This window comes from Pholcus phalangioides, unplaced genomic scaffold (genome assembly GCF_987345545.1).
Source record: "Pholcus phalangioides strain wild (caught in Gottingen) unplaced genomic scaffold, Ppha-v1.0 ptg000003l_1, whole genome shotgun sequence".
NCBI lineage: Eukaryota > Metazoa > Arthropoda > Arachnida > Araneae > Pholcidae > Pholcus > Pholcus phalangioides.
Window position 1 is genome coordinate 8,279,546 of NW_028301596.1, and position 15,116 is coordinate 8,294,661.

Genomic DNA, 15,116 nt, shown 5'->3' on the forward strand with positions numbered 1-15,116 from the left:
TTCTAGTCGCGAGCACTGTCTGTGTCCATCATCAAAGGAAAGGCAACCTTTTTGGCAAGTTCGACACACGAATGCATGAAATCAGGATGATTTCAATTCTATAAACGCAATTTGTACAAGGTATTTCATTGGAACGTTGCTCGCGAGCACGAAATAGGACACGAGCACTCTGTGCTTCAGGGTGAACCGTGGTGCTCGCGAGCAACTGGTTGAAGATGCGTGTTTTAAAGTATGAGAATGAAAACTTCTTATGGTCTTTTAGAATTCAACCACATAAATTCAAAATGCAGTCGAATCCCGTTTTAACGAATACCGTTGTAGCGAAAATCTCGTTTTAAGGAACATTTTTCTAATCACCCAGATAAGTTTACATAGGAGCAATGCAAAAACCTAGAATTCCTTTATAACGAAATTTCGTTATGACGAAGTGATTTCTCCGGTCTTTTGGAGTTCGTTATAACGGGATTCAACTGTAATTTAAATTTTTTTGAAAATAAATAACGGCCCATAAATTGCATTGAAGAAATTCCACAGCTTTGATTGGAGCATTTTTTAAAAAAAAATCGATTCATTTCTACATTTCTTTAATCTAGATTTGTTTTTTTCATGAGCCGCCGAAGTCCGCCATGTTGGTTACCTTGGACACGGTTTTTATGTCCCTCAAACTCTTCACTGAAAGAGGGAAATACCACGTGATCCAAAAAGTCCCATGCTGCAACGAGTAAAGATTTAAAAATCATTACTGGGGAAGAAATGCCAACAACTTTTTAAAACATCCCTCAATCAAAGGCAATTAGTAAAATTTGAGTCTGTCTACTATTATGCATACAGAAATTTACCCTGTGACAACAAAATAGAAATTCACCGAGATATCGGTGATTGAAATCCTTGTTTTCTGCCACTTTTCATGTGTAAAAATAAGTCTAAAAAATTTCGAGACTTCAAAAAGATACGAAAAATGAATTTCAATCACATATCACAGTGATTTTCATTCAATTGCTATGGGTAAATTTCCCTCGGTATGATGAGAAATTTTAGCATTTGACAATATTGGCATTTAATAGTTGACAATAAAGTACTTTAAATTTTAGTGATTTTGACAATGATTTTTACCTGCTACAATGTATAAAAATGTTTTCGGAAAGAAAAAAAAAATTGTGGCTCTTCTGTGTTCATATCAAAGATAAAAAAATCAAGCCTAGATGACAATTTATATAATGTTTAGTGCAATTTATGTTTAGCATACGGCATGACGAATACACTAACTAAAAATGTAGTTCTGAAACTTTTTGTACAGATAGTGTTTTCAATGACAGAATCGAGAACACTCTAAATTCAAATGGAGAATCAGTTTTTGAAGTGAAACTTCTTTACTCACATAAGCGTAAAATTTTGTGGAGCAGGAGAGGAAACCACCACAGAAAGTGAAACGCTTTCTTTTTCCTCAAGACCTGTTCTGTAGAAAAACTGATGAGTGATAAAATTCTGACAAGTAGATGGGTTGGTGGTGGTGGAGGAGGGGGGGATGCTAATAGAGACTTTGCGGCGTAAAAAATAAAGTTGGGAAGAGGGGGGGGGCATATATACAGCAATAGAGTCTTACTTATGCCATGTTAGATTTAACAACTTAGAAGTTTCACTTCTATGAATTGTGAGGAGATTCTCATGCAGATTTTTTTTAAAATGAAATAAAGGTTGTTTCTATTTCTTTTCTTGGCCTATGATTTTAACTCAGAAAAATACAATCATTGATCTAAATTTGCTATATGGGAACCATGGTGACGTCAATTTCAAGCCAGCATTCAGCGAGAAATTTACTGTGAATTCTGATTCATCGGTGGCAGGGCCTGTTACAAGCATGGGCAAATGGAGCACGTGCCCAGGACTGATAATTTTAGATTTGGAAATATTTTTTAGCATTAAGACATTTTAGCATAAATTAAATCAAATTAAAAAATATATATTGCGATCAATTTCGCTGTCATTTCATTAAATAACGAACACTTATCTCAAAACAAAACACAACTGGCAACAAACAAATCAAAGAGTACATTCAACAAAAGGAATATTCTCATAATAATATTTTTTTTTTGGAAGAACTTTTCGAACTACTACTAGGAAGTATCAGTGAGATTTCAGCAGAGGCAAATTCAGAAAGAAAAAGCATATAAATACTTAATACTGTAAATCAGGGGACGTCCAACCTTTTTGGTTTTCTGGATGGCATTGAAAGGAGGGAAAAAATGTTTTTGACTGCATTTCGAAATGCAAATGACAGCTGATGAGAGCATTTTGATGCTAAATTTACAGTTTGATGTGAAGGAAACTGAAATTAGCACAGGTATTTTTTGGGGTGGGAGAGCAAATCTAAGTCTACAAGAAATACAATTAAAACATGCAATGAAATATAAATAAGAAACATTAATATACAGTGTATCCCATGAATTCGTAAAGTTTAAAAATTAATTGAAATCGAAGGAATTGGTATACACTTGAATGCGATTTGCAAAAAAGCTATTTCCCACGGAGAAGGGATTCTTTTTAGTGCAGAAAAAAATTTAGTGCAAATTTTTATTGATAGCAGACACTGCTCGAAAGCAAATCACTGGAAATATGCAAATCAGAGTGCAGGGTGTACGATTAACAATTCATTGCTGAATTCTCATGTTACTGGCAGTTGCATAAGGTTTTCATTGTGATGTGGCAATGGGGAAGTAGTTTTACCTCAGCCACGAATCACCGGCTGAAGCTTTACAAACGTTTTGGACACAGAGGGATTAAAGAATGGTTCAGGTCCAGAATTCTGTGATTGGCTTTCTTTCAGCCCCCCCCCCCCCAACTGCCAAAAATTTAAACCAAATTTTTTTCCCCCCACACCAAAAAATCCCCTGTTGTAAAAATAGCTTTTCCCGAAACCGTGTTTAAAACACCAATTACTCTTGATTTCTTTATGAACTTTTGAACTATTTGCAAATTTATGGAACACCCTGTATCTTAGAATTGTTTATGCAAGTTTGAAAGTTCTTGCTGGGCCACATTAACATGGGCCGCCTGTGACTTACAGGTTGGACACCCCTGCTATATATAACATTGCGGTAATCACCAATAGAGATAAATAAAAAAAAATCAAGTACGACTTTCAAAGTAGCACACAAACATCTCGCACAGATATTTCCTGGTAGCACTTTGGATATTTGCATAGTTTCATATATTATACATATATATTTATATATATAACATCAGTAAATTTTTTATACACATGCATTTCATACACAGGTACGACCTCAATGACCTATAATTTCAATAAAACCCACTTCTGCAGAGACCACACTGAGCTATAGGTTTCTGTCTAGCTCAGTGGCACCAACAAGTTCAGCAGCACACCGAGGAACAGATAACATCATGACACAAACATTTTGGGCCCAATCATGTGAGGGGTAATTACATCAAAAGTGTGCACAAAATTGTATACAAAAAATTTGTGTTTTAAGTAGCACACATTAAATGTACAAAGAGCTCGTTTTCAAATCTTGATAAGTTTCATATCTTCACAGTGAGCAGTCATCTAAGGCTGGAAAGATGTTTTTTTATACACTGACTGCGCGAAGCATGGCCATATTAAGTCTCATAGGCTTCCCGAACAAAGCCCAGTACCAAAGCCTCTTAGATATAGAAATCCTAGCAGTAGTCTAGAAGGCTTTGGAAATACCTGTCTACCAATTTACATACACACAAATCTTATTATCACAAAGCTGTGCTCGGGTGGACCCATAAATCAAGATGGCCCTGCTGCAGAGTTTTTTAAGGTATGACAAGTACAAAAAGCATAAGCGAATGAACTATACTTCAACAGTAAATTGATTAACGATGAAGTAACAATATTCATGTGATATGCATGTAAGAGCCAGCATATCTGTCTTAATTACATTTCTCATATCACATTGATTACTACTGAGATATTGAACATTCATATAGAATAAGGAAAAAAACGCTGATATCATAAATTAACAAACACTGAAGTAACAATTTCTTATGTGTTCGTAGTTTTTGCATTGTATGAAAACCTGATGATAAATAGAAATTAACTACAGGGTGTCCCAAATAGGTACGCGGGACCAGATATCTACAGCAGATTTCTTGAACGAGCATTTTGTTATTCAAGATGGAATGGTCCTTAGAATACATCATAATTGGATAACAACACTTTATTCGGAGATCCGAGAACCCCCCCCCCCCCACACTACATATCAAAATGCTCGTCTGAATGATCTCTATCAAAATCTGCAGAAATCTGATGCTGCACACTTATTGTGGAAATCCTGCACTAACTTAGTAAGTCGTAATATTATGTAGCACAGTGCTAACAGGATCGATAGATCCTCTATTTATACAAACATGCAAGAACAATAACAGAAACGTGCATGTACGACTCAATTCATAGGTCTGCCAGATCCCAAAAATGAAAATACACAACTTCTTTTGGTGACTGTTAGATAGATTGCAATGTGTATTCACATACATAATAACATTCATGCAAAAATTTGTTTCATTTCATTTGAAACAGATGGTGCCATTAAACATAACTAGATTTTTAATACTTTTTAGTTCTAAAATTGCACGTAGGAGAGACTATTTTTTCTGTGCCTTCGAGAGTAATCAACTATGATAGGATCGTACAGAGTATATATTTGCAACTTGTGACTCTTGGAATTATTTGATGTGGCCTGGGATCTCGAACCTATAAATAATATGATATTAGTCCCTTTGGAAAAGGGTACTAAATCACTGTTCTTTTTTTGATATTCAGGACCGTCTTAATACCTAAGCCCCCCACTCTGGAATCTTATATGTAGACAGGAAGTTGTCTCCATGAGAACATAGGTGGATAATCCCCGTTCACTAAAAAGAAATGTGTTATTGGCATAAATGGGAAGGCAGGAGGCAGACTCTATCGCTCCCTTCATTCATCGAAGAGCTCCCTATGCATCAAAATGAGATCTGGTGTGCCATGATTTTAGAAAAAAAAAATAGGCTTCATGTAATTTGGTAGGCTGTCATTTCTAGCTAAATTGGAAAGGGGTTAGTTTCAAAACATCTCTGCCCAAGGGGAGGGCCAATGAGTCTGTTGAGACAGTACAACCATGTTTTTAGGAAATTTATTGCTTTTTCTTGTGGTTAAAATTGCATCAAAATCTATCGTAAATTAGCCTCAAATGAAAAAAAAAATTTTGTTAAAAATTGAAAGTTTTGAAAAATTTCATTTCATTGTGACCCCACAACAGGTCACTGAATGACTTTACTGGCCATTGACATGTTACAAAATCACATTTCAGGTGACCCACATTCTCTGAAAGGTTGGGCACCTTCGATTTAGAGTCACCGTTCTCAAATCTTGATGGTGGTGGCAAATATTTAGATGAGACATTGTTAACTCTTTCTAAATATGTGACAAATAAGTCTTTTTTTGGGACATTTCTTCAAAATAAGAAACAATAACAGGACCTCTGGCATCCCTGTGCACTGGGGGGGGGGGGGGGAAGTTCAATATAAATAGAAAATTAAAACCATCTACAATAAATAAAAGAGAGCTACATTCAAAGGCACCTTACAGAAACTCAACAAGAACATTAAGGAGAGCTAAACACATACTTTGGTAAAACAATTGCGAGAAAAAAATTTCAATCTAAAACTGAAGATAAATAGAAAGTCAAAAGCATCCAAGACTTATTTCAACGATGTAAACTGATATCTGAGTTCAATAGGTCCTGAGGTGACTTGGACGAAACAAAATTTTAAAATGATTAATTTATCAATCTGTATCATTTAAAAACTATTTCAGTGATAATACAGTGAAATAATATGTAGTACATCATTAAGGTAATAATGATTGGTCATATAGCGAAACAAGAATATAGGTTTATAAACTGAATCCATTTCAGGAGAGAATGAAATGTTTGGGAAATAGCAGTAAAACTTGTTCGATGTTAACAAATTCCAAAGTCCTAGCCAAAAATAACAGGCAGTATAAGCCTACAGTGCCATATATTTTCTATAGCACAGAATCTGCATAACATGTAAATTAGAAGAAATATTTCAAAAGAATTTAGTTTAAATTACTTCTAAAAAGGGAAAGTGTTTCGAAAAAAAAAATACACATTGTATTGTATCAGATTCCTGCATGTCTTATTTTTGCTGTTTCATATGAGAATTGACGTTAAGTTTTCGGTAGATGCTAACATACTGCAACTATACAATATAAGCTAACTTTTGGGCAGAAACTTTTTCAAAGTCATTTTTGAGGTTGAGTTGAGCAGTGGTGTAAAATATTATCAAAGGAGCATTACAGGTCATAATATGGTGTCTTATATGTCCTGATAATACACACAAAAAAAAAATTCTACCTGCTCCTTGGAATAACTTTCATCAAGAAACGGATAGTACTTGTAGGAAGGTACTGATTCTTTAATCTTTGAGGTGGTTCAGAAATGACAATATCCAAAAATTCATCCTGATTATGATACAGAATTCTCTGGCATCAACAGAAGCCGAAAAAATTAGATGCTTACCATGTTTTAGACCATTTACTGAGAAAGAATTTATTTTAAAATTTTTTAGGAACAAGAAAACTCCTTTTTTCTATTAGTAGTTCTTAGAAAGAGATGCAGATTGATATGTCATAGAGATAACTAATAATAATACTCGAGCCTTGTTAGCAAAACAATCAAATAGAAAGACAAATAATTTCACAGTTTTATATAGCCCAGAAAATTTGTCAAGTTGACAAATATATTCGTCTATTATGATTTCACTTCAAACAAGTATTACTATGTTTCCTTAATCTGCAGACAGGAAAAAATAACCACCAATTTCCGAAATTAATGAACATGAACAAAATTCACAATATTATGGCACATGACCTATAGCCAAATATATCATTTGATAGTTTCGTAACTATTTGCTGCAAATTAACAACTTTTGTGTGAATAGATTCAATAAATGTATTTCATCGAGTGCACAAAAAAGACTTAACAAATAAAAAGATTTCGAACATGATTTATGTTCACGTAACGCATGAATATTCCTTTAAAAAATTCAATTCTAGACTAAGAAAATTGTATTCCCTCCCTTTAATGATTTTTTTTTCCTGCTGTGACTAAAATGTCTTTCGAACATTTAACAAGTCACTGAATATTTTTTGAGGGTTTTAATTTTAAATCTGGTCAGTTTTGTGGTTCTATTTCAAAAGAAAAGTGCATAGTGTGCAAAGTGCAAGTATTTAAATCTCAACACGATAAAATCATGTCTTAAGAAATTTTTTTTTCCTCTGATAATTCATTCTCTCGCCACGCAATGCTTTTGCCTGGCCACAAAAATTCACAAAAACCACATATGCACGTTGAACACTAACTATAATGTACACTATTCAACAAACATAAATAAAGCTTACATAATTCGGTATTCCAATGTAGCCATGTCAGGGAGGGTTTTTAAAACAAGATACACAAATAAGAGTCCAATAAACAATGAAATATATATATTATGAACAAAGTAACAAGCAACTGACACAGTGAAGTCATGTTTTTGAGATTCATTTTCTCTCGTTCGCTCTCATTTCTTCTTTCAAAAGCCATCTGATTGGCACTAGGTAGTTGACTACTGCAACTCAAGTGCCGCAGTTCATCACAGGAAGTATACTCAGGAATGTGGAAAAACAAAAATTTTTCCCTCAAGTTTCAGTGGTTTCAAAAGGGGTTAAAAAAGTATGTCCAGTTCAGAGTGTCAATTCTGACGAGGCCTGTGAACCAAGAAATGTGTAAGCTTTGTGGGCAGTGATCCCAGGTTCAACTGGTAGAACTCGACTAATTGCAGGAGGTCATAGAACTTGGTACGTCCATTGTCTAGAGAGTAACAGAGCTGTTCTTTTTCTTCCACCTGGTGCAAATTAGAAAATAAACACATCAGATGCTAACAGAGAACAAATTTTTTGAATGAACAACAAACAAACAAAAAAGTATTGTGAATTTACAATTACTAGTCATCCCAACGGACAGCCTTGGACTCAAGGGGAAGGGGCAAAGTAGGAAACACTAGTACTATGGCTAACTGGATTTGGTTAGTTAGTGGACACATATGTTGTATACATGATCATGTTCAGTTATGAAAGCCCTGCTGCTGTGCAGTCGTGTGGTCATAGTGACAGACTCATATCATGAAGAAGACTCAGGGTTGAACCCCACTGGTAACACAGTGATGGTTGGCTAAAGTTACCTTCCTGTGGTTCCCAACAAAGTATAGACGAGAGCCAATCTCTGTTGAAAGTCTCGCCACAGAGAGCAACAAACCCACAATGGTACAAATATTCAATCATGACACTTCACTCTAGTTTTATAAACAGATTGCAGCACTATAATTCCAGCACAACTTTGGCAAAACTCATTCAAATACAAATACAACGCCACAACAGGCAAAATGCCCAACGAGGTGGCTGAGAAAAAGATGCTCATAAACAAATATGGATGTCATATAATTCAAAAATACAGCAACCCTATTAAAAACACAATCACAAAAATTATAAACAATATATACACATGATGAAATATTATACAATGCCCATAAAGAATATTGTGGTTGTCTTATTAATAGTAATACAGTAGTAAATTGCTCATGGTGATAGACCAGAGTTGTGCTCGATTTAAAAGAAATTTATGATAGCATTAGCGGCATCAGCTTATTTGTATAAACTGAACTGTGACTATGAATCATAGTGCCAAAGAAACATATTTATACACACACACAGCTGTTGAAATTTGAGGTTGGCGGTTATGAGTTTTTATTAATTAATTTTTGTTCTTTGATACATCCAAAGTGTTTTGAGAGGAGATGGTGCCATTGTGCTCCTATCCAGAACCAATCCTAGTAAAAAGACTTTTGAGCCAATGTACTAGTGCTATTTATTTATGATTTTACAAGTTGTAGGTACAAAATGTTTTTTATAGGACTAGTGTGACATGGAGGCTGGCCTTAAGCTTTGCTTCAAACTCATCCATGGTCTTACTCATACACAGCTGAAATCTACATTGTTTTAAATTATGGGTACTAATTTGTCAACATTCATTCCTGATCCAAATACCAATGGCAATAGGCAACATAAGGTACAATAGTTATAAATGCAGAACTGGAAGGGTATGGAACTTTTACTGCCTGATTATTTGTTTGTCAAAAAAAAAATTGTCGTTTTGTAGTGGGGGGGGGGGGGGGGAATACACATCAATGAAAAACTTGTGAGATATTACAAAAGAATTGAATTCAGAAGCAGAAAATGAGGACATAGTTGAACTCCTTAGAGCTGCTGTAATGACCATATGATCATTTTTGTTGCACCATGGTCATTTTCTGTCCACGAGGGCTAATTAGACCAGGACCTACAATTTGGAGCTGGTAAGGAAGATTTTATGGAGAGACGGGGGGGGGGGGGGGGGGTGAAGCTGGAAGCTACTTTACAGCACACCAGCTCCAGTCATATATCGCCATACAGCAATTTCCAACCAGTGGAGTTGGGTGGGAAATAAAGACTCCATCCATCGATGGTTACTCTAGGCTCGGTAGGTAAAGAACTCCCTTCTGACGTTCTATGCCCGGATTTGGAGACTCGGGCAAAGAGAACCATAGAATTCTGAACTCTTTAGCCTTTTTTTTTGTGAAAAATCTAGATCTGGCTGCCAGTGAAATTCAAAAAGGCTTGAAGAGATGGGAGGAAAAAGCCTGATTTAAAAAAATGAAGAGGAAATATCCGGGGGGGGGGGGGGGGGGGAATTTCTCCTGTTATGAAAAATTTGCAACAAAAAACACACATCGTTCAATTCAAATTGGACAGATTAAAAAAAACAAAGCAAAAATTAAAATTTCACTAAACTTTGTAACATTTTACTTTATCGAAAATACTGGAAATTCCCAAGGTTTTCAAATCATTGAAAGAATGACTATCCCAATTTCCCCCTCAGATTTGGTGATTTGTTCTGCATTGAGTAGGATAGCCTGCTTACTGAGATTTCAAATTGGAGACCTTTCAGTTGAAATGATCTCAACTTACAGATGATGCTTTGAAAAAAATAACTTATTTGTAAGTTGTGGGAATAGATAGTAGTTTGTGATGAGATTCAATGTTTTTGTTTCGTAAGACAGATTTATTGTAAATAAATTTTTAATATGAATTTCCCAGACATATTTATAGTTATCCGAATTTTCTTTTTTGAGCACTACTGTATGTTATTTAAATAATATCAATTTATGGAATAGTGTACTGAGTATAGAGATAATGTTATTATAAAATAAAAAAAAAACAAAAAAAAACAAAAAACAACCAAACTTGAATGCAATTACTCACAGGGAATATTTGGCAATGATGAACCTTATGGTTGTAAACATAGGAGAGGACAAAGCTGCCTGGATTCCTTCTGCTTTCTCTTACAAGAAAGACTCTGCAAATGAAATTGTATGTGGAGAAAATACATAAGAGTGAAGTACTTATCAAAGTCAAAACAAGATATCCTTCAAAGGAATTCAATTGAGAAAGTATTGAAAACAGCACTTACCCATCAACAGTTCCATATTTGGTTAATAGCTGGGTCGCCTCATCTCGAGACATCCCACTATAAAACCATGGTTGAACTGTGTGGACACTGAACTCTAATGTTGACCTTGAAGTTGGACTCTGACTGTAGTTCTGAGCAGGTATTGTCGGTGCTCTGCAGCAAGGTAACCGCCTCTGTAATTGCGTAAAGAAAGGTTTAATATGGAAAAATAATATTTCGCAGAGTTTAAGATTAGGAAATTAAGTAAAGATGTGAAAAAGATGCTCTATCAAGCATCACAAAAATATCTAGGGCATCGTTGTTGAAGTAAGAGGTTTTATGAGGAAGTGAGATAGATAACTCATCAATGCCAAAATAAACAGTTGAGTCACATTATTGTGACCATCTCCTGATTTTACAATAGACTGCACGTAGCTAATGGAATGCAGCAGGTGTCTTGAGCTGGTTTGGTGTGAATGTAAGGTAAAATACACCAGTTGTTACTGTTACAGATTAAAGCAGCAATTAATCAGCTTTTAAAAAAAGTATAATAGCTGGCTTTTCAGCCAAAATCCCTGTATATCTGAAACTGGGCAGTTTGAGAAATGTTTACGTGTGCTGCTGTCGTTGCGATCATAACCAATGACATGTACTGTTTCCCTGAAACATATAAAAATTGTTGGAAGATCATTACCAAAACTTTCAAATACTTCCCGAATTCCCCAGACTTGAACCCAATTGAAAACATTTGAGATAAGCTCAATCATATTCCCTCTATAGAATCTTCCTCCCCCCACACCTTCCAGACCATAGTCTACTTATCTTCAAATACCTGTGACAATCCTCTAACATCTTATTGAATCACTTCCAGACCATCTATCAAGCGGTTACCAGACTACTACTAATGAACTGTACATACACTGCTTAAACATTCCTCTGTGGAATTTCTAACATTGGTGCATACCAGAATGCATTATGTACATGGCCTTAACATATTTATGATTTTAGAGTTAGACATGGGTTGTGTTTAAGAACTGCTGCTCTCCCCATATTTTTTCTTCTTTTTCTCTTATAGTAGAAATGATAGTGGCAAACGCCTGATGTTTCATGTTTATGTAAGTAGGGTGTTCAAGGTCTGAATACACAGACCTATTATTTTCAGTATTAGCCAGGGGTGGCTCATGAAGGAGGCATGTAGGCGTGCACCCTCTCCTGAAAATTATGTCATTAATTTAATTCTTATATATATATATATATATATATATATATATATATAAAATACCATTGAATTTCTTTTTTTCTTTTTAAAGTGAATTTTTATAAATTACAAAAGAGAAACCTTTCTTAGGTAAGTCAATAGATGCAAGAGAACAGTTGGCCCCCTCATGATAGGAGGGTCTAGGGTACAGAGCAATGTAGGCATGTGTAGTGCTTTCAATGACTTTTTCGCGTTGGTTTTAATGGTGATAATGATATTCGATATACAGGTGTTGCATGGGGTAATAAAACCTTCAATGATATTCAAGTGGGAGACGTGGAGGTCCTAAATCTTCTAAGAAATGTAAGTGCAAGCAAAGCACCAGGACCAGATGATATCTATCTTAGGGTCCTTAGGGAATGTACTAATGAATTGTTGGGGCCAGTCGCACAGATATACAGGAGTAGTGTTGAGGAGGGTATCGTCCCAAGAGATTGGAAACTTGCTAATGTTGTTCCAATATTTAAGAAGGGTAGTAGAGAAGCTGTGTCCAATTATCGTCCAGTGAGTTTGACGAGCTCCCTCTCGAAAATTTTGGAAATTATTATAAAAAGGCAGTTTGTGAAGTGGATAGATGAGAATAATGTATTGTCGGATAATCAGCATGGGTTCAGGAAGGGGAAATCATGTGTAACTAACCTCCTTTGCTTCTATGATCACATGACTAAGGCTTTGGGTAAGGGCAAAAATGTAGATGTTATCTTGATTTTAAGAAGGCATTCAATCGGGTCAAACACGGTTAACTTGTGTGGCTTTTACATGAGATTGGGAGCTTGCTGAAATTGGATACAATCATGGTTAAGAGATAGGTCGCAATGGGTTATGGTGAATGGGAAATTCTCTAATCGGACAGGCATCACAAGTGGAGCCCCTCAAGGAAGTGTCCATGGTCCCATATTTTTTTCACTTTTTATCGATAAACTCGATCAGGGTATCAATGGGATTGTTAATAAATTCGCAGATGACGTGAGGTTAATGGAGGTTAGTCGGGAATCAAAGCGATAGGGAGTTGCTCCAGACCCACTTGAACACGATTGAAACATAGGCAAATAAATGGAGCATGAAGTTTAGCATTGACAAGTGCATGGTAGGTTATTTTGGTTTGAACAACCCACGTTTCTCTTACGAATTGAATGGTGTCACTATCCCGGATGCATCTAAGGTCACCGATTTAGGAATTCTCATTCACGAGCGGCTCAGGTTTTCTGATCATCTTTCAGCAGTGGTCAAAAAATTGAATAGAATGCTCGGTTTCATTTTCAAAATAGTCTCTTCACATTCTCCTAAAGTAATTTTTCCACTTTTCTGAGGCTTAGTTCATCCTGGACTGGAGTATGCTGTAAGGTTTTGGAGACCATACCTACAGAGGGACATAGCTCTTCTCTGCACCCCTTCAACCAAGTCTATGTGTGTTCTTATTGCCACATAAGGGTTGAGTTATGAAGACTTCTTATTTTTGAATATGTTCACATTGGATGAATGCAGGTGTTGGGGAGACAGGATTGAAGTGTTCAAAATTTTTAACGGGATGGATAGGATTGACCATGAGTTATTAATCCACCCGTCAATCAACTGCTTTGACAGGGGGACACCAGTATCGATTGGTAACATAGGCGGATATAGACTTTGAAGTCTGGGGGGGGGGGGCACAGTCATTATTGCTGGGGATTATGCACTATGACGATGCCAATTCATATATACATTAGATCAGTCGACTCCACATTTGACACTGGGGGGGGGGGGGGGCAATGCCCCCACCCCAATATCTTCGCCCATGATTGGTAAGGAACAATTCTAGGTTATGCTGCACAGGGAGTTTTTCTTTAATGGGGTTGTTGATAAATGGAATAGCTTGTCAACGGGCGTAGTAAGTTCTAATACCATTGACACGTTTAAAAAGAAATATGATAAGCATGTTGGGGTAAATCGAGAAGTTATCCATACTTAGAATAAGACAACCATAAGTATTCTTTATGGGCATTGTATAATATTTTATCATTGTATATATATATATCATTTCTAGTTTTTGTAATTGCTTTTTTATTAATTACGGTTGCTGTTTAATTTTGAAGTATACGACATCCATATTTGTTATGGGTAACTTTTTCTCAGCCACCTCGTTGGGCATTTTGACTGTTGTGTTGTTGTATTTGTATTTTCAGAAGCATTGATAAAAAAAAAGTCCTGTAAAATACGGGTCATATTTCCATGGAGAGAGCTCTTTCCTCTTTGGCCGCTCTCTGTCACGCTCCGTATGAGATACCCTTTGGTAGTACAAGGGGAAGATGGTTATAGTGCAAGGTTATTATATTCATTTTAGGTATGCAAAAATGAGCAGTGAATATTCATGTGCTGCCATATACTTTCTTTTAAATCTGTTGTATCTTCGAAGTTAGAATATATTTGAATAAATAAATATATATTTTACAACTTTAATTTAAAAGGTGTATAAATTTCTATGATAAAGTATAATATTCAGGCGTCTGTTCAGACCTTTTCTATAGGGTCCAGTTTTTGTCAAGATTTTCCTTATTTTCGTGAAAAGGATCATTAATTTTGAGAAAAATAATTTTGCGCGAAGCGTAGTAATCTAGTTACTCTACATTTTTGGTGTATATATATTGAAGGTATATTTTTGGAAATCTGCACCCCCCCCCCCCAAAATATCTGATCATGAGCCACCACTGGTGTTAGCTGGGAATCACATCAATGTGACTTAATTTCATGAGGTTTCGGTGAGATATATTGTCTACACTGGTGAGAAGATTAATGCAACAGATAAAATTTAATAGCTGATTTGTTCACTAAAAAAAATCATATATAATTTGAAATATTAAATGAAATTTTGTTCTTTTCTAAAACAATCTTATTTTGGACATTAAAGAAAAAAAAGTACCACTCACTTTCCACGTGTGTCCTTCTGCAGCGGCAATAGCCTTAGCTTCTCTAGGATCTTCCACAACACGACTTTGGGTCCCAGTGAAATCCATGGCTACACGAGGTTTCATTGGCGTATAACCCTGAAAAATAAAAAATGAGGTTTACAAAGAGCACATAATTACATAACATTTCTTGCTTCTCAATTTTAACATTGAATTTTTCATTTTAACCTCCCCACTCATTTTTGCCCTGGTCATGACAGATCTTGATAATATCTTCAGTTCCAAAATTTTAGGTCTTTCAATTGACCATAAAAATGAACTGCACAGCCTATTTTACACAGATGATATTGTATTATTGGCAAAAAACGACATTTCTTCATAAGAAAATCAACTTACTTGCACTGT

The 15,116-nt window shown here is 35.6% G+C and overlaps 1 protein-coding gene across 2 annotated transcripts in view; it reads right to left on the minus strand.

Annotated features, from left to right (window-relative positions):
* Nucleotides 1-7,143: 7,143 nt before the first annotated feature.
* The window catches only part of LOC149088001 (growth factor receptor-bound protein 14-like), a 79,238-nt gene continuing 71,265 nt past the window's right edge, over nt 7,144-15,116 (minus strand). The window contains exons 11-14 of one of the 2 annotated variants that reach the window (XM_089243586.1): nt 14,733-14,849; nt 10,593-10,765; nt 10,385-10,478; nt 7,144-7,932 (exon numbers count right to left, since the gene is read on the minus strand). In XM_089243586.1, the coding sequence (XP_089099712.1) occupies nt 7,780-7,932; nt 10,385-10,478; nt 10,593-10,765; nt 14,733-14,849 (537 nt within the window). In that variant the 3' untranslated portion in view covers nt 7,144-7,779. The remainder of the gene's footprint in view (nt 7,933-10,384; nt 10,479-10,592; nt 10,766-14,732; nt 14,850-15,116) is intronic. The other variant, XM_089243594.1, reaches the window with a different exon arrangement.